Source organism: Gaeumannomyces tritici, assembly GCF_000145635.1.
Source record: "Gaeumannomyces tritici R3-111a-1 unplaced genomic scaffold supercont2.4, whole genome shotgun sequence".
NCBI classification, from domain to species: domain Eukaryota; kingdom Fungi; phylum Ascomycota; class Sordariomycetes; order Magnaporthales; family Magnaporthaceae; genus Gaeumannomyces; species Gaeumannomyces tritici.
Window position 1 is genome coordinate 3,651,420 of NW_008804548.1, and position 16,695 is coordinate 3,668,114.

A 16,695-nucleotide genomic window follows, 5' to 3' on the forward strand; every position below is an offset into this window, starting at 1 on the left:
CTGGACTAGCCGCTGGTCGTGGCCGCCGTCCGCAGTGCCGACGGCCGCTACATGTACGGCACCGTCGCGGGCGGCGACTTACGCCTGGCTCAACCAGACGCAGTGCAGCGTCACATCCGAGCCCACGGCTTTTGCCGTCGCCGCCGACATGACCGCCCGCACCATCCGCGTCTCGCCGCTGCCCGCCGCCGCCGCCCCGCTGGACATGGACCCGACGCGTGCCCTGGTCAGCAATTCGTTCCACGCCGTCAGCTACAAGTCCCAGACCCTGAGCACGCTATACACGTCCGTCATCGGCGACAACCTCCGCTTCAACGCCCTCAACGTCGCCAGGCGGAGGAGGCAGGAGGACACAGGTGACGGCAGCAGCAGCGGCGGCCGCCAGGCCGGCGAGCAGGACGTCCTGACGGGCCTGCAGGGGGCCCTCGAGGTGGTGCTCGACAGCCTCCTGGGCGCCGTCGGCGCCGCGCAGATCATGCTGACGCGCGACACGCGGCCGGCCGCGGCGGCGACCCTGGTCGTCGAGGCTGTGCGCTTCGGCGAGCCCGCCTTCGTGTAACCGTCGGCCGCGCTAGCGGCGCTGCTCCTGGCCGTCGTCGCGTGCGAGGTGGTGCGGCTGGCGTTATTCGCCGAGAGTCCTGGCGGTGGCGCGGCGGCTCCGGGTGTGGACCGCCTCGACCCCAAGTCGGCCATCCTGGCGACGGCCAAGGGTTCGCTAGTGGTGACGATGGACGGCGAGGTTGGGGCGCTGCGACTGTCAAGGGCATCGGGACGCCGGACGGGGCGGGCACAGAGACTGCGGCAGCTCGGGATTCACATCATCGGCGCCGATGGAAGATGCGCCCTTGCAAGGCCTAGCACCAGTCGGCCACCACTAACCGGTCCAGGACCACAGCATGTTCAACGCGATCCAGTTTTGAATAGCCATGACAAGAACATGATACCCTCTGCATTCATCACCTGTCTGTCATAGTGCCCCAGTTCAGCGTAATCCCTCAACCCGCCCAGCCTTTGGCTATCATACTTGCTGCTATTGCTCCCTTCAAATTCCTCCTCCCCCCTCCCCCACAAACCGCCGACGCCTCACCGACCGCACGCCGCCCACATCCTCCCCAAGCGGCATGGGCCTACCCTTCTCCTTCCAGATCCTCTCCCCCTCGCTCCCCGGCGCCGGCGCCTCGAGCCCGTTGACGCGCCAGAGCAGGCGCTCCGTCTCGTCGATGTGGAACTCGTAGTCGTAGCCCCTGCCGGCCAGGTGCGGCCGGATGACGGCGTCGATCCGGCCCGCCGACCGCCGGTACGAGGCCGGCTCGGTGCCGTTGATGCGCCGCGCGATGTGGTCGACGGTGATACGCACAAACGGCGGCGCCGTCGTGCAGTTACCACCAGCCTGTCGTTGCTGTTGCTGGTGGTGGTGGTGGTGATCGATAGGGCCGGTGGCATTGCCAGTACACCGCGTCGCGCCGCCCACAAAGGTGGACGCCGCGGCCACGAGGATGAAGTGCACCACCACGTAAAAGGCCGGCAGCCCAATGACCTCGCTGTAAAAGGTGGTGATGTCGGCGGCCATGGCCTGCTTCGCCTCGAGGTTGGCAAAGGCCTCGGCGGGATGGTAGACCAGCCAATGCGGCATCTTATGTTCTCGTCGAGGGGGGGCAGCACGCAATTGTGACAAGCTCTTCCACCAAGGTGTCAAGGAACCGGACTTGGTGTCGACGCGATCAAGTACGAGTGCTAGGTGTGGCCTCCTTTCTTCCTGTAGCACGATCAGGTCAGCCGTGGATTCCGCGCTCTTTATATGCTCACTTCCTTCGTCCTCTCGGCGTCATTGGTGCGGCCTTACGAGGTAAGCGCCATTGCTCCCAGTTTAACCCGAAGGTGCTCGGATACCATGCCAATACCATTGGCGTGGCGTTACGAGCCGCAGAAAGAAACATTACCTGGTGGTGCTTAGCGAGGTCCGTCACGCCCGGTCAGCCTTTGACCCAACTCCCTCGGCTATTGTTGCCCAGGTCACCAGGCTGTTACTGTGAGGTCTTTGAGAGATTAGTGATCTCACCGACGGCTTTGGGCGCAAGAGCTGAGCCAAGACGAAAATGCCGTCATGCCGTGTAACATTGTATGGTGCCTGGCTATGTGACAGGTGTGATGCCTCGCTGTCAGACGTGGCCCAGCCGCATGCATGAAGCAAGCGCCGGCGCTCGCGACTGTGACGCGGGCTCCAAGAGAACAGGCCCTTGTGCTTCCTCTAGTCACGACACATCATTAAAAGCCCGCTGGGGGGAGGGAGCTAGTTATGCCAGGAGAGCAAAGGCTGTTTTCGTACATCCTCAAAAAGCAAGCTCTAGATGTACAATAACCCCTCAGGTCGTATTTCCTAAGCCGAGTCTCCACTAAACGCAGATGCGAGATTGATTTGAAACTTCAAGCGCAGTTTCAGCTGCCTCAAACACACTTTTAGGCTAGCTATTCGGCAAGACTAGCTTCATCAAGCCTCCCAAGCCCCCACGCTGCTCCAAAATGACCAACTTGGCCCTGATCTCGACCAAGTAGGACTCGTCCTGGACTGACCCTGCTAAACTTGGACAGGCCGATGAAGGCCGTCCGAAAAGTTCCGATCAAATGTCAAGAGCTTGTGAGGAAGGGCTCTCTCTCTCTCTCTCTCTCTCTCTCCCTGGGCCAATATATCATTATTGGATAACACGAGTGCTTCTTTTCTTTTGATCCAACTGAGCTGAGCTGAGATAACCGTACTGTATTTGGCTTGATATTTGGCTTGCCCAAACTGAAGTGTATGAGCCCGAGGCATCCAAAAGCACTTATCTATGCCTATCCGGACTCGTAAAAGTTTGGTCGCTCACCGTGACGCGTGCAGTGGAGTTGGCTACTTTGCCTCCTGGGGTCACACAAGGACCAACCAGCCACATCCTCCTCCTCTTCCTGACTCTCGTAGCCCTGTCATCGGACTCGACTATTGATGAGCAGTTAGCATGTGGCTTTAATATAATTAACAGAGGAGGACGAAATGGCCAGATAAAGGCGTCCTCTTGCACGGGGAGCTCTGACCTGAGGGCCGCGAGGGAGGCCTATTTTCTGGGCTTCCGGTTACAGCACACGACGGCCGGGTCGGCGATGAGCCGAAACTGGCAGCATCCTTTTCGAGATTCATTCTTGGAGCTGACAAAGACTTCTCCTGGTCTTCGATTTGATACGAGGGATTGTCCCCCCAACCATAATGCTCTAGATTTTCCCCCTGTGGCTGGCTCCAGTGCGCGGCCCCTGTGCTCGTGGGTCTTATGAAATGATGTGGCATGGCCGTTGTATATTGTGAGTCCTCACCGGCCTCCCGCTGGCATCGCGGGCACCGCCCTAGAGAGGGTTGGAAGTTTGGCTCCTATAGGAGGATGTTAGAGATGCCGGTTACGATGAATATCCCCCGCGGGCATTGGAGCTGCTGGAAAGGGAGACAAAATCGGAGAATGCTTACCCAGATCTTTAAAGGGCTGCAACTGGGGCAGTCGCGCGTGCTGCTGAGGGCCTGCGCCGGGCTCTTGTTCTCCATCTGGCTTCTCGATGTGCTGTTTGTATGGCGAGCTGGTTGGCGCATTGTTGACACTGATGGGTAGTCGACGTGGTAGTGGCGTACTCCAGCAAAAAATCGGGCGTGAGATGTGGCAGAGTCGAGCAGGAGCGTCATTTTATCAAAAGGTAGCCTGGGCTGGAGACGTGCGGCGGTTGTCCCGGGGAACCCTAACCCTCACCGACCCAGGTGGTGTGAGTGCAGAAATTGCCTTTTTGGGACGACTGCGTATTGCGTGTGCCGGACGCGTCCCCCAGGTGGCGGGTGGCGGGTGGTGGCGGCTGGCCACAGAGAGAGGATCGATCCAATAAGGGACCGGACACATGGGCGCTGACGGCAGTCATCCTCTGCGTCTGCCGCTCTCCGCCGAGGGGGGATCGGTCGGGTCTTTATCGTGGGTGGCCTCGTGGGTGACCAACCAGCCGCGCCGACCCTGGATGCCATCTGACTACGCCACGATATGGGGTGATCCAGGAATGTTCTCCCGTTTGGCCGCCGCCGGTGGTGTCTAGATCTGGTGTGGCTGCCTGTAGTCCCATCCTTGCGGCCGTGTCATCGATGGAGATCGGCAGGGGCGTTCGTTTCGGGGCCGGCTGTTGGGACTTGCTTGACAAACGGGCGCACCAAACGGCCAGAGACACTAGGCAGCATCAGGAAAGCAGTGCGAAGATCGGGGTCCCTTCAGGTAATAGCGGCGCGGGCAGAGGTTTTGGCAGACCTATACAGCAGTGCAGCAGACAATGCAAGAAAGCCATCCGACGAACAAGGGAAAACGGGAAAACGCCCGTCCGGACCAGCCAAGCTGAGGCTCCCCACGAAAGCCGGTCCAGGCCCACCCCTCCCCCCCTTCGCGCCCCGCGCCAAACCGCCGGATCCCTGCAGCGCAGCACCAGCGGCGCATCGACATGGCTCAATCGGGCCAACCACGTTGGCGAGCCGGGGTCCGTCCCAGCTGAAAGATGGACGCCACAGCGACCAAGCCAGCTGAGGAAAACAGGGAAAAAAAGCAAACGTCGGGTGCATGCAGGATGCATGCAGGCCTGTTGGCGTCTGGAGACCAGCTGAATCTTTCTCGTACACACGGCAGCCACATGGGCCTAGCCTCTTCTGCGCCTTCTTGATTCATCCACTCCATATTGCTCCATGCACCCGCTGGCTTCCCTGGCCATTGACGTCTGCGGCTCCCCAGCCCACATGACAACTTGTGGCGCGACGCACGGGCAGATGCAAGCGCCGAGAGTCAGCCACGAGTCAACGCAGGCATGCATAGGTTCGTTTGCTTTGTGTCTGAAGGGGAAAAGAAAGAAAACAACAATTGAGAGCCTAGCCCAGTCAAAAAAATCAGAAACATCCTCCTCATGATGATTCCTTGCACTCCCCAATGACCCGAGCATACGTCACTTTTCCATCTTAATGCATCAGCACTTCCGTCGCCTACGGTTCGTCTGCGAGAATCAGGGCCTCGTTGACACGGCAACGTTTCTAGCGTCAGTTGGAGATGGCCTCACTCTTTGTTGTCGCATGCGTGCATGTCCAATGTCCATCCCAAGACAACATATCACACGGCACGACGAGGACATAGGCCACGGACAAAGATATACGGCCAGGGCGTGGAATCCAATCATTCAGATATATATAATGCCCTCCATAGTTCAATATAAACAGCTGGCTCTGGAGATCCCAACTTCTTTTTCAAACCTTCCGCATTGTGTGACGCATAACAACAAGGGACAAACAGTCTTGTCTGTCGCACTCCATGAAACACCCAACCGCATGAACACACTCAGGAACCGCTGTGCAAGCCCAGTTCTACCACAATCACCACCAGTGCCTCGACAGAGACTTGGCTCGCCAACTGTTTCCCGGCATTATCGCCGCCCTTGGCTTTGCAGGCGCTGTGGATTGTATGGTGTGGGGGACCACCGACTATCTCTTTATGGCCGCCTATCGTCTCTTCGTAAGCAACCATTACCTCTTTGTGTGTGGAGGTCATCAATGCCAGCCGTTGGGCTTAGGAAATATTCTATCTACTGCTTTTGGCGTGTCGTTCCCTGCCATGCAAACTTGTCCAGCGGCCTCCTGAAATATATGTCCAGTTTGCTTCCTTGGGATATATTTGGGTGCCTTCTTTGTAACTAGACGCTACAAGGTTTCCAACGTTTAGCCTTTTAGATTTTTAAAGAAATCAAGGCTGTTATCTGCCCATATGTCGCCCCGTAACGGTGTTTAAAGCGCTTGAGCACGACTAAGGAGGAAGATCAAGTCCTGCAGGAGGGGCCTGGCCGGCTTTGTTCAGTGTATAGAAGCCTGGGGCTGTCCATGCCCTCCTTTCCCTGGCCTGGAGTCCCACAAAAGTTTTATTCGCTCTCCCTTGTGCAGCATTCTTATTGCAAAGCCCAATATCAGATTGCTGTCACCCTGGGCACAGAGGTGCACCTGCCTCTGGTACTGGTATAAATTTTACCCACTTCCTCTTTCGGCTACCGCCAGCACCGCCCACCTACACAACACAACGATCCTTGCCCATAGCCAACCATGGATCCCAGCCAGGATCCCAGCAAGAACCCGCGGGCGCTGATCGTGACCCCAGAGGACGTCGCGAACGTCGAGATGTTGGAGGAGGCGGCGAGGAAGCCCCTCCCGCGTCTCGACGACGTCGACCCGCTGGTGGAGGACAACGTCGTCCTCGAGGACGGCCTCGCCGCCGTCGAGCCGCTGCAGAAGCTCGTCGTCCTCGACGACGGCCTCGGCGGCCGGCCCTATATTAGGGCCCGGTCGCCGGGGTCGGAGTCGTCCGGCAACGAGTGGGTCGACGAGCACGACGTCCTCTGGGGGGACGCGGCCATGGAGGAGAGGAGGAGAGCGAGAAGGCGCCGCCAGAGGCGGGCTGCCGGCGAGAAGCCGGCTCAAGCGGCTGGGTCTGGTGCGGCGGCGGCGGCGGCGGGTGGCGCTGCTGCTGCTGCTGCTGCTGCCGCCAGGCCCAAGCCTGAGCCCAAGCCCCAGCGCGAGCCCAGGGACGACTGGCGCTTCCTGCCCCCGCCCGTCATCGGCAGGGCGTATGCCGAGGAGCAGCGCCTGGCTCGGGACGCCTGGGAGAGCCAGAATGGCCGGAGGGGCTTCTCTATGCCCTCGACGGCCACGGGCGAGCCCATCGTCGGCTTCGCCATCCCCCTACCCCCGCCGCTCGGCCAGCAGCCCGAGGACGAGGTCGACGAGTTCATCTCGTCGCTCGTCAATCAAGAACCAGAGGAGAGCTCGTCCTAAAACGAGCAAGATATACCACCACCACCGCCGACGCGACTCTCTCGGCCAGCTCCTCCTTCGTCAACATCTCGTCAAGACCAGTCGCCGGATGACAAGCCCGTCACCATGTCGAGCAGCCCCGAGCGCAATCTCCTCTCATCCTCCCACCCACATCTTCGACGGACGCGACTTTTCAGCCATCTACATCGACGGGACATACCGCGATCACTTGCGACGTCTACCAAGAGAGTACCGACTTTTAACATCACAACCCTCCACGTAGTAAGTTCCAGTCTCTGCTCGGTGTTGCTTGTTATTATCGCCAGAGCACAAACTAACTTTCATGCCCGCCTAGTCCCCGAGATCAAATGCAGCGACTGCCAAGAGATGAGACACTTCAAGCCCAAGTGCACCAAGCCGCATGTTTGCCTCAACCTATAGGCAGCAGCATTCAGGCAGACATCAGACTACATCAGAGATAATAGATGTGAACAGAGGGCCGAGAGATGTATCTAGTGTAGAAGGAAGACTCTGTGGGAAAGCCTACCCCAGAGGTATTTTTTTTTTAAATGAAATGTCGACACGTTCGACGGATGATACCCGACCATACCTGCCCCCCGAAGCCTTTCGAATGGGCCAGTAATACCTTGATCCAGAGGCCTCTTGACGTGAAGCTGCTGTTGCCGAAGCATTCGAAACCTGAAGATCTCATTCGAGACTACACCTGGCCAGTCCTTATGCCTAACCCAAGTCTGGAAACAACCAGCAATGCCACCAATGTCATGTCTGTCGTCTCGCAGCAACTGGCGGGTCTCCTTTCTAGATTTCTGGCTTACATCTACAAGCTACTTGGAGTTAGCTCTTACGATCTGCTGGTTGGCCAACACTTTCTTCCGCTGTAGAGCCAATCTGGACTGGGACACACTTACCCTCCAGCTGGAGTATGCCCGAGGCCGACGAGACGCGGAAGGGTGATGGCGGCGACGGCGCTTGTTGGACTCTTGGAGGCGAGGTGGATGTGGGAGACGCAGCTGGGCGAGCGGCGGCGGCCGGTGTGGAGAGGGCGGTCGCCGCTTGCATGGCGGGGCTGATGTCGGGACGGTGAACGCGTGGGATTGAAGTCAGCATCGTCTGTCCTCCCGTGCCGTCTTCGGCTGAGTGGGAGACATCTCGACTCAACTCACCCCAACCGTTGGGTCGGTCCCCGCGACGGGAGAGGCCCAGCGCCTGGTGAAGATTACTAGCTCGAGGGCAAGACTCGCTCCCGGTGTCCGAGCTCGCTTCTTGGGTCTCGAAACACTTGGCTCTCAAATTCCGCGCTATGCCTCTTGGTTGGCTCCGTCTAAAGTTCCAACGTCTGGTCAGCTGGGACCGCGAAACAGTCGATTGGATCTATCTGCGTACACATCCTCTCACCAACGAGTGAATCTATGAGGATCTCTCACTTTGGCCCTAAGGACCTTGAGGCTGTGGCTGCTGAGCGCGTCCAGAATCACAGACAATACAGTGTCGAAACGGCGATTCTCGAGAACACCGCCGGCGACACAAGGGCCTAGGCAGACGAAATCCATCTGCGCCCACACACAAGTGCGTACCCCTGGCGGCGACAACACATTCTGGCTGCTAATTTTGATCTCGAAATCCCTAGTCAGCGAGCCCAAACTACCCTAATGTCAACGCCGAACCGGTACCGACAGTGGCCGTACAATGGGGCTACTCGAGGCTAGAGTTCTCTGCTGGAACTGCGGCGGCGCGGTCAGCGACATTGCGCCCGGTCAAGCTCCGGCCTCGGAATTGTCTCCCAAACACTCGGCAGCCAGCTGCCACACTCCACCTAGACCATTATCAGGCCAGCGACCCTCCCCTTATGCCGATCTTGTTGAACTTCCTTGCGAGGCAGTCAAGATGGTAATCAGCTCCACGGCTGCCGCCCGCCCTCGCAGTTCTACACCTCCGTCATCATCGAATCGAAAGCTTCAGCTGCGGCATCCACTCGCCAGGCTGCCACCATACCCCTGCATCCGGGACCGCGAAGGCCCTGCTACTGTCGCCTAACACAGACGCCAGCAACGCCTCCCCGACGGCGACCGGACGGTCCAACCTTACTGTAACTGCTGTGCCTGCTGCTCGGACGGTGGGCGAGCCGGCTCGCTCGTGATGCACATTGCCATTTCCGTCAGCTTCGCCGTGGTGTCAAGGCACCCGCGCAACTGGGTCCAGCGCCTACTTCTTCTATAGAGGGCGCGGCGGCCCGCTGTCGACGGCCGATGCTGGCCGTTGGCGGCGACGGCCGACCACGGCATCTACCCGGCGGGTACACTTGCTAATCCGGAGCGCGTGGTTCACAGGCATGAAGAGATCCCTGACGAAAGGACGCGCGATCCGGGCTGACGCCCTGATCGATCCCACCTATATCCGCAGCTTTCTTGTCTATAAAATTCCCAGTCGCCATGGGCCCGACGCTGGTTGTCCTGGCGCGTAGGCTACCCGAAAACGACAGATGAAGTGGAAGGAAGAGGCTGACGAAGCCGGCACGGCATTGACACAGGCGTGAGCCTCGTTTGCTAAAGACCTTACTTCCCGCCACTGCCGTCTAGACCAGTCCACACCCCTGAAACAGCCTCAAGATGAAGGCGCTAACCCTTGCCATAACCTAGTGCTAGTGTCGCAGACACAGTATCAACACACCAAGATGCCGCGGGTCTCGTCAAAATCGTTCAAGGACGCTATCCTATTATCATAGGGGAGGGTGTACGCATAGCGCAGAGTCGTCATGGCCCGGCCGAGCATCCCGAGTCTGTGTAGCCTCCCTTTCTCGATAGCAAGACCAAAACAGCAACGGCAGCGAACGCCACCCAGCCCCTCCTCCGTCGCGTCACACCCCGTGCCGTCGCCGATATAAGCATCGTGATGGGCAACATTGCTCACGCCCGGCCGAAGCGACGATGGCCGTTTGCCAGGCTCATCTAGGCCCTAGAGATAGCGGCAAAGTGTTGGATACAGAAACTGTAATGCCAGCCAGACATTGGGGAAAGTACTAGGAGAGTTGACTCAATCATACCGTCGCTGGGCATGGGCATTGAATCCAAAGGCACCTCGCAGAAACAAAGACCAAGGTCTTTGTGCGCTGATATACACCTAGGTGGAGAGAGCAGCCGTGTGACCCCGCTCGTGGGGGAGCTCAGGCACGAGGATGGACTGTGTTTTGTGCGTGAGTAAAACGTGAGGCCTCACCTTATCCCTGGCCTCGGAAACGGCCAACACAAACGACCTCATCCCCCACCGTTTGGCATGTACGATGAACGGCTGGGCCCCTGGAACCACCCGGTTGGCCAAGCGGTTTGGGGGACGGCAGATATGTCGGCGCCGCGGGTACGGAGCCGGATATACCACGGAATACGGATGGAACGCGAGCCATGATGCAGGAGAGGATGGGCAAGTCGAGGCAGCGAGACAAAGTGGCTAGCAGCCAGTGCGTCAAGCTGTCAGCCCGAAGTGCCTGACATCCACGACGCCATCACGGCCTTGCATCCGGTTCGGGGAATGTCCCTAGGCCTGAGAAGCGAACTACGATTCCTCCATGTTGGTTGACCGAGCCCTCCCGGTGCGTGATCATGGCGTCCGACCAAGAAGGCCCCACTCCGACGTCATCTTCAGGTTTGATCTCGGCTAGGTTCTCATCGATTGAGGCCCCCAAGCTCGAGGCCGTGAGGGGACGATCAAAGTTGTCAGAACAGTCGTCGAAAACACACATCCCAAGCTCCTCCTTCGGCCCGGAGAACGACCCCCCTAGACCAGCCGCGCCGCCGCACCGCCGCGCCGGCCTGCTCGACGCGTACTAGCGACCCTGGGGCTCGGGATCTGGCCACTTTGTCGACGAGAACCGCCATAGCGACGTCAGCTTGTGCTCCGTCATGTCGGCCACGGGCGGCCCGGTTGCTACACCGCTCATGTGGTAGGTACGCGACCAAGGGAGCACCGTGGTGGCCACGACGGCGGCACCACGACGGTCATCTCGAGATACTACTCGAGGACCGTGGCGTGGTAAGTCTCTCGGTAGCCGTTGCGACTGGGTTCGAGAGTGGAAAACGTTAACGGGGCGCAATCGCGAGGATCAGAGGTTGGCGTGATCGGGGATCGTAGGATTCGGCGCAGATACATCTTCCGTCGCGCTCCCTGAATGCGACGGGGCTCTGGGTGGAGTGGATAGCAGCCCTGTTCGCGCGTGTGCGGTCCGTGCACTCTGGCCATTCACGCCACAGCGGGCATTTTGACGAGGCGTCATGACGGGACCCGGGACCCACTACTTGTCACTTTCATACAGGTGCGCAACAAGCCGCTCAGCCACTTCATTAACCCTTCGAGCACTAGAGCGGCCAGCCCCCGCCGCAGCCGCCTCGATCGCCGGCTTGACAGTAGGAATTCATCTAGGAGGGGCGGGCAGGCGGGTAATTGCAGCTCTAGCATTGTGATGGTGGGGGTGGGGGGCAGTGTCGGCAGCGGTCTATGATGTCAGAAACACCTAGATATTTTGAGCTTAGAGTCTTCAACCAGTGCACCCAACAATGCTTGAATGGCTTTAAAATACCCACAACCGCATCGTGAGCACTTGGGTACTTGAACTACATGTACTGCATCCGAGATTTTGTCGTGGGTGTTCATCAACTAATTTTTATATCCTTAAACAATTACGACAAACACCGCTTTATTTGCTCGTTAGCATCACGGAATCCCAAACACAAGCATTGGGTCGCAACCAGAGCAGAAGTACAAGCAAATTAGACAAAGAGCATGCTACGAAATGATATTTATTTTATCCAAGTCGTCCAGGACGGATTACCCAAATAATCGTTTGTTGAGGAAATCTCGAGTGTTACGGTTCAAGGGACAATGACGTCATGGACACGTATTGGTGGCGCGCAGCAATAAACCACCCCCGACAATTAAAGATATGCCAGGTGCTGCTTTATTATCCCCAGCCACGAAATGTATCGTCTATCAGAGTAAGAAGGTTACATATCCACTCCTCCTCGTCTTTCCATTATGTCAAGTGAAGTTAAAGCCCATCGCATCACGTGATAGCGACAAGCGGCTGAGGAAGCCCAATTCCTGGCTTCTGGCTCCCTGGCAGGGTCGCACAAAAACGCACGGGCTTGGTATTTCTGGAAGCGGGCGTGGTCGATTGGTGCGACGGTGCCGGGTGAGCTGCCAAGGATTGGTGAAGGAGGAGGCAGCATTGATCGGGTAGGGGCGCCATCCTCGCACATCTTGACGCGACTCGCGGACGGGGGCATTCTACGGCAATGTCTGCCGCAGTGCGGAGCAAGTGGCCGGGTCTGTGTAGTATTGTGCGCCAAAGCATTGGGGGAAGAGAAATAGGCGGCGGTCGGGGTGAAATGCCAACTGGGGAAATGTACGGGTGCCGGCCGTCACAGAAACCAGGGGCGCTGTTTGTGGTTAGGCAGACGTGGCAGGGTTTATGGGCGCCTCCAATGCACGAACCGAGGCGGCGAAAAAGGAGCAGGTCCCGTGGCGAGGGCTGCAAATTTGTGGTTGGTAATTCGAATGAAATATGCCATCGCAAACAAGCCAAGGGAGGGAGGAGTGCTTTTCAAAGCTAACAACAAAGGGAGGAGCCAAGGGGTGGGAGGAGATGGGGAAAAGAACAAAAAAATCGACAACGACGCGATTCGAACGCGCGCGCCCGAAGGCATTGCCTGTGGTATTCTGGTGAATAGCAGGGCAACGGATTAACCACTCTCCCACGTTGTCAGTGGAGGTTTTCGTTGGGGATTGCACTCCACAGTTGGGTCATATGCAGAGCTGCTAGGTCGTAGATGTGGCGCACGATTTAGAGCATTGATGCATTGGGCTGAGTGCCGGCTTGGCCCGTCCCAACCCGAGCCTTTCCATCTCTACATTGATCAGATTATAAACGGCCGCCGCCACAGGGACTCGACGCGGTGTTTGTTTGGTATCACCGGCGCTAAAACAAATGCAGCTGGGCATATTAGGTTATGCTTGTTGTTTTGGCGGGCATTTGCTGCTGTTGTAAGGATCAAAAGCGGACCGTCCGGTTAGGAAGTTGCATCGCGACGTGTGTGATGCTAGTAAGACTTTGGACGAATGACACTGGGCTGTAAAAATCAAACCAAACAGAACAAGACAAGCTGATATGACGCAGCCTGCCGACCTCCAGGACTAGGTTAATTAAGCACGAAGAAATTTGTCAATCTCCAGCTTTCACGAACACGATGGACGAAGCAATTGGTAGATATGGCGGCTGTGGCAGGTCGGTGCTGGAGCGGTCGTGCAGAGATGCAAACTCGCCTGCGCTAAACAAAGAAGTGGGCCCCTTTCAATGCCTGCAAGTGGAAGCGGCGCACAACGGCGCACTCGGACGCCGAAGTGCTGGGGTGCTGGGGTGCCGGCAATGGGCTCGCTTTCACGTTGTATAAACAAGCTTACCACGCTTACTGTAGTACAGCCCGCCCACTAGCCGCCGTGCGATTTCGAGCCGTCACATCTCCAACCAGGCCCTGTCTCGTTTCAGCGTCAAACGCCAGGGGTGCGTTCGATGGCGGGATCGCGTGCCAGGGGGCGGCTTTCCAAAACCAGGAGATCTCTGTCGCTGCTCTGCTGACCTGCGGCCATCTGGTCTGCGACGGCGCGGCGCAATGCAGCATACCAGTAATCTTGATCGATGCAAGCCCTCCATGTCTTGTGCAACCGGCGGGAAGTGTCTGCCCTACCGTGCCGTTTCCTGTCGGGAAGATCTCTGCCCTCTCAAGCCGGTTTAATTTAATAAATGGTCTGGAAAAGGGCTTCGGATTAGGTTACTCTATTATCAAGCCGCTGCGTAAAAAGAACTTTTGCGATCCCTACTCATCTAATGTGCCTGCTGAATTAAACCGGCTTAAGAGGGTTGCTGTTGAAGCCAAACATGGGCTGGAAGCATTACTTTTTCGTGCATTGCCGTTTGGTGATCAACCGCTGACTGACAGCGTCAAACCCGTCAAAACTTTCTGTCAAACAAACAATCAGCGCCAAAAAGGGACAGACTTGGCAGCTCCCCCCCCACACGGCCGGGTCAATCACATTGATCTGGAAAATTCGGTCCATCAGGCCCCTGGAGGAGATTGGCACTAAGATTAAGGGTGGTGCTGGAGCGATGTTGCCCAGCCCAGCCATTCTCCTGAAAGAGAAGCCCAGGTCGAGGGGGATCGGACACATCCAACGCGCGCGTAGACAAGCACCCAAGCAACGCACCCACCCAACGCACCCAGGCAAACCCGCCTTGCACGGACAAAAGGCGAAATCTCAGACGAAACCCGGCGGTGGCCAGCTTGCACCTTGCAGCTTCTGGCAAATGGAGGCTCCACCGTTGAACCCACCCACTGTGGCGCGCTGTTTTGCCCCTTTTGGGGCACGAGTCATGCACCCCGTGTGTCGGTCTAGCCCGGATCTGCGGCCACAGCACCAAACGCGACCGGCCAGAAATAGGGCGCTCCAATCAGGTCGCGCAGCCTGAGGCGGCCGAAACGGCATTGGACAATGCGGCCACACCCGCCCGCCCGCGTCGATCCACACGTGGACCCACCCCGCGACGCCTCCCGTTGCAAAACCCTCGCTGCCTCGCAGCGACGACAACCCTGCTCGCCGCCCTGCTGCACCTCCAGGAGTCCAGGGCTCTGTTTTTGTCGCCCTTGCCCTTGGGGGTGCCTGCCTCCATCATCCCGTCTGTTGCCGCCGCCGCGCCCGTCCCCTATGCAGAACCCTGGATCACTGGCTCCCTGGCTCCCTGGGCAGAGGGCGGCCAGAGGGCACGCTGCGGTGGTTGCTGATCTCCAACTCCCACCCGCCCCCTAGGTACACACACCATCATCACCCTTGCTCCCCCCCAGCCCCACCTTCCCATCCACACAACGCCTCACCCTGCCCGTCCTGCTCAGTCGAGATGGAGTCCGCGGCTGGCGGAAAGGGCCCAACGATGCTTCGATGGAGAAAGGGGCTGCCGGAGGAACGGCCAGGTCTCCATCCTTGTGACATTTTCCCTTTTCGTGTCCGGCTCCACACGAGGAAATAGTCTCAAGATGCGAGTCTATAAACCACCGCTGCCCAGATCATTTATCTTCGGCTGGTAGCACCTCCCTCATCACCTCATTCTATTCTTTTCTCTCCTTCATCAACCTCCAGCAGGCCTGTCTGTTTCTCACCCATAGCAGCTTTCTTTTCGCTATATTCCTTCCTTTGCTTCCATTCTCTAGTGCCGGGCACACCCTTACCCACGCAGTCGCACCACAGACAGACTTGTTCATCCCTTCCTCCATCTTTTAATCTAACAAAATGGTTTACATCACTCGCATCCTGGCCCTGACGGCTCTTCTGACCGTCGCGAGCGCCAACCAGGCCGCCCAGGGCAAGGCCAACAACAACAACAACAAGGCCACCGGCGGTAAAGGTGCCGCCAGGGGCGGGGCTGCTGGTGCTGGTGGTGCTGGTGCTGGTGGTGGTGCTGTAGGTGCCAACCAGGTCCAGGGTATCATCCTGGTCAGCGCCAAGGGTGATAGCGGCACCAGCGGTCCCCTGCAGCTCCTCAACACCGACCCCAAGGATGCTCAGATCATCAGCGATGCTGAGATCAGTGGCAGCGTTGTCAACCAGTGCGGCCGCACCCTCCTGAACGGCAACATCGACATTGGCCAGAACACCGAGGATGCCATCACCAAGAACGCTGTCACCAAGGTCACGGCCGGCGGCAAGGTTGAGGCCACCTTCAAGGTCACTGGCGGCGCCAACCCCCAGATCAAGTGCGACATGGACCTCACCAGCAACGGCAACGGTGCTACCGGCCAGACGCCTCTCACCGTCAAGCAAGCCAACGCCGCCAACAACCAGGTCAAGGTCACGATCGACCTCCCAACCAATATGACCCTGATCGGAGGTGAGTGCAGAGACGCATGACATGAGCTAGCCCCCCCTAGGCCAACCCAGCACACCCCAGTCCACTGACAACCCAACCCTACAGGCTCCACCGGTGATATTGGCACCATCCGCTGCCGTAACGCCCAGAACTTCGGTAGCTGCTTCCCCATCCAGCAGACCGACACCACCCCCAACGTCAACGACCCCGACACCATCACCACCGCCAACACCCTGCAGGGTGTCATGAACTCGGTCGCTGCCAACGCCAAGGCCTTTAAGGATGTGGCCGCCGCCAGCGCCGCCGCCAAGGACGAGTCTGAGCAGGGTCGCGCCGTAATTAACGCCATGCTCAAGGTCAACCCCGATCTCGTTCAGAAACAGAATCAGGCCGTTGCCGCTAACGCCGTCGGCGCCAAGAAGAACAACGGCGCGGGCGCGGGCGCGGGCGCCAAGAAGAGCAACGGCAACGGCGCCAAGAAGAACAACGCCAAGCAAAACAGGCGCTCCCTGGAGAAGAGGCAGGAGATGCTCGACAGGCGCGCCACCGCCCTGGTCGCCCTCAAGTGGGCCAGGGAAGTCCTCTCCGAGGAGATCGACCAGTAAATCGGACCCCTTTGTTGGGCCTCCGTATTTCCTCAGTGCTTTGGCACAGGCGCCTCGGCGCCTTTGGTATGGTCGGACTCGAGTCTGGCCAGCCTGTACCAGAGATTCCTTGTTCGATAGACTCTCTGGGAGGGCCGTGGCGTTAGAGTTACTGTATATGTCTTGCTGTGGGTCGCCAACGGCATCTTTTTGTCGTAGACTTGTGTATATCGTTTCTGTTCTTTAATGCGACGCGTGGAACCAATCCTCTTGATAAATACGTGCCATGTCCCGAGTGCGAGCCAAGAATCTTGAAGCCTTGACTTGGCAAGCATTGCCTGTGCCATGTTCGATTTTGAGCCACG

The 16,695-nt window shown here is 58.3% G+C and overlaps 12 protein-coding genes and 1 non-coding gene across 13 annotated transcripts; 8 read left to right on the forward strand and 5 right to left on the reverse strand.

The window, feature by feature from the left end:
* Positions 1-14: 14 nt before the first annotated feature.
* Positions 15-1,051, forward strand: GGTG_08627 (hypothetical protein). Its single transcript, XM_009226469.1, has one exon. It carries the CDS (start codon positions 149-151, stop codon positions 557-559), a length of 411 nt encoding a protein of 136 aa, XP_009224733.1. The 5' UTR covers positions 15-148; the 3' UTR covers positions 560-1,051.
* On the reverse strand, positions 875-1,570 carry GGTG_08628 (hypothetical protein; the record flags this gene model as incomplete). The annotated part of the gene is made up of 2 exons (XM_009226470.1): positions 875-964; positions 1,088-1,570. The coding sequence occupies 2 exons, from the start codon at positions 1,568-1,570 to the stop codon at positions 875-877; spliced, it is 573 nt and encodes a 190-aa protein (XP_009224734.1).
* Positions 1,571-3,335: 1,765 nt separating this feature from the next.
* On the reverse strand, positions 3,336-3,697 carry GGTG_08629 (hypothetical protein; the record flags this gene model as incomplete). The annotated part of the gene is made up of 3 exons (XM_009226471.1): positions 3,336-3,394; positions 3,488-3,578; positions 3,647-3,697. 3 exons carry the CDS (start codon positions 3,695-3,697, stop codon positions 3,336-3,338), a joined length of 201 nt encoding a protein of 66 aa, XP_009224735.1.
* Positions 3,698-3,903: 206 nt separating this feature from the next.
* On the forward strand, positions 3,904-4,092 carry GGTG_08630 (hypothetical protein; the record flags this gene model as incomplete). Its single annotated transcript, XM_009226472.1, has 1 exon — positions 3,904-4,092. One exon carries the CDS (start codon positions 3,904-3,906, stop codon positions 4,090-4,092), a length of 189 nt encoding a protein of 62 aa, XP_009224736.1.
* A 2,023-nt stretch (positions 4,093-6,115) lies between these two features.
* GGTG_08631 (hypothetical protein) lies at positions 6,116-6,936 on the forward strand (the record flags this gene model as incomplete). The annotated part of the gene is made up of 2 exons (XM_009226473.1): positions 6,116-6,804; positions 6,828-6,936. The coding sequence occupies 2 exons, from the start codon at positions 6,116-6,118 to the stop codon at positions 6,934-6,936; spliced, it is 798 nt and encodes a 265-aa protein (XP_009224737.1).
* Positions 6,937-7,253: 317 nt separating this feature from the next.
* GGTG_08632 (hypothetical protein) lies at positions 7,254-7,903 on the reverse strand (the record flags this gene model as incomplete). Its single annotated transcript, XM_009226474.1, has 3 exons — positions 7,254-7,258; positions 7,434-7,661; positions 7,753-7,903. 3 exons carry the CDS (start codon positions 7,901-7,903, stop codon positions 7,254-7,256), a joined length of 384 nt encoding a protein of 127 aa, XP_009224738.1.
* Positions 7,904-8,530: 627 nt separating this feature from the next.
* On the forward strand, positions 8,531-8,878 carry GGTG_08633 (hypothetical protein; the record flags this gene model as incomplete). Its single annotated transcript, XM_009226475.1, has 1 exon — positions 8,531-8,878. The coding sequence occupies one exon, from the start codon at positions 8,531-8,533 to the stop codon at positions 8,876-8,878; it is 348 nt and encodes a 115-aa protein (XP_009224739.1).
* Positions 8,879-8,925: 47 nt separating this feature from the next.
* Positions 8,926-9,903, reverse strand: GGTG_08634 (hypothetical protein; the record flags this gene model as incomplete). Its single annotated transcript, XM_009226476.1, has 3 exons — positions 8,926-9,126; positions 9,512-9,789; positions 9,885-9,903. 3 exons carry the CDS (start codon positions 9,901-9,903, stop codon positions 8,926-8,928), a joined length of 498 nt encoding a protein of 165 aa, XP_009224740.1.
* Positions 9,904-10,437: 534 nt separating this feature from the next.
* Positions 10,438-10,665, forward strand: GGTG_08635 (hypothetical protein; the record flags this gene model as incomplete). The annotated part of the gene is made up of 1 exon (XM_009226477.1): positions 10,438-10,665. One exon carries the CDS (start codon positions 10,438-10,440, stop codon positions 10,663-10,665), a length of 228 nt encoding a protein of 75 aa, XP_009224741.1.
* Positions 10,666-12,498: 1,833 nt separating this feature from the next.
* Positions 12,499-12,595, reverse strand: GGTG_20171. Its single transcript has one exon. It is a non-coding gene; the product is annotated as a tRNA-Ser (tRNA).
* Positions 12,596-13,077: 482 nt separating this feature from the next.
* GGTG_08636 (hypothetical protein) lies at positions 13,078-13,623 on the forward strand (the record flags this gene model as incomplete). Its single annotated transcript, XM_009226478.1, has 2 exons — positions 13,078-13,115; positions 13,311-13,623. 2 exons carry the CDS (start codon positions 13,078-13,080, stop codon positions 13,621-13,623), a joined length of 351 nt encoding a protein of 116 aa, XP_009224742.1.
* A 635-nt stretch (positions 13,624-14,258) lies between these two features.
* Positions 14,259-14,667, forward strand: GGTG_08637 (hypothetical protein; the record flags this gene model as incomplete). The annotated part of the gene is made up of 2 exons (XM_009226479.1): positions 14,259-14,267; positions 14,341-14,667. The coding sequence occupies 2 exons, from the start codon at positions 14,259-14,261 to the stop codon at positions 14,665-14,667; spliced, it is 336 nt and encodes a 111-aa protein (XP_009224743.1).
* Positions 14,668-14,934: 267 nt separating this feature from the next.
* Positions 14,935-16,654, forward strand: GGTG_08638 (hypothetical protein). The gene is made up of 2 exons (XM_009226480.1): positions 14,935-15,767; positions 15,852-16,654. The coding sequence occupies exons 1-2, from the start codon at positions 15,170-15,172 to the stop codon at positions 16,349-16,351; spliced, it is 1,098 nt and encodes a 365-aa protein (XP_009224744.1). The 5' UTR covers positions 14,935-15,169; the 3' UTR covers positions 16,352-16,654.
* Positions 16,655-16,695: the final 41 nt, after the last annotated feature.

Bases quoted from the DNA above. Each gene is read 5' to 3' on its own strand.
- GGTG_08627 (XM_009226469.1), top strand. From the start codon at position 149: ATGACCGCCCGCACCATCCGCGTCTCGCCGCTGCCCGCCGCCGCCGCC.
- GGTG_08638 (XM_009226480.1), top strand. From the start codon at position 15,170: ATGGTTTACATCACTCGCATCCTGGCCCTGACGGCTCTTCTGACCGTC. The intron at 15,768-15,851 runs GTGAGTGCAGAG...CCAACCCTACAG, and splicing joins CAATATGACCCTGATCGGAG to GCTCCACCGGTGATATTGGC.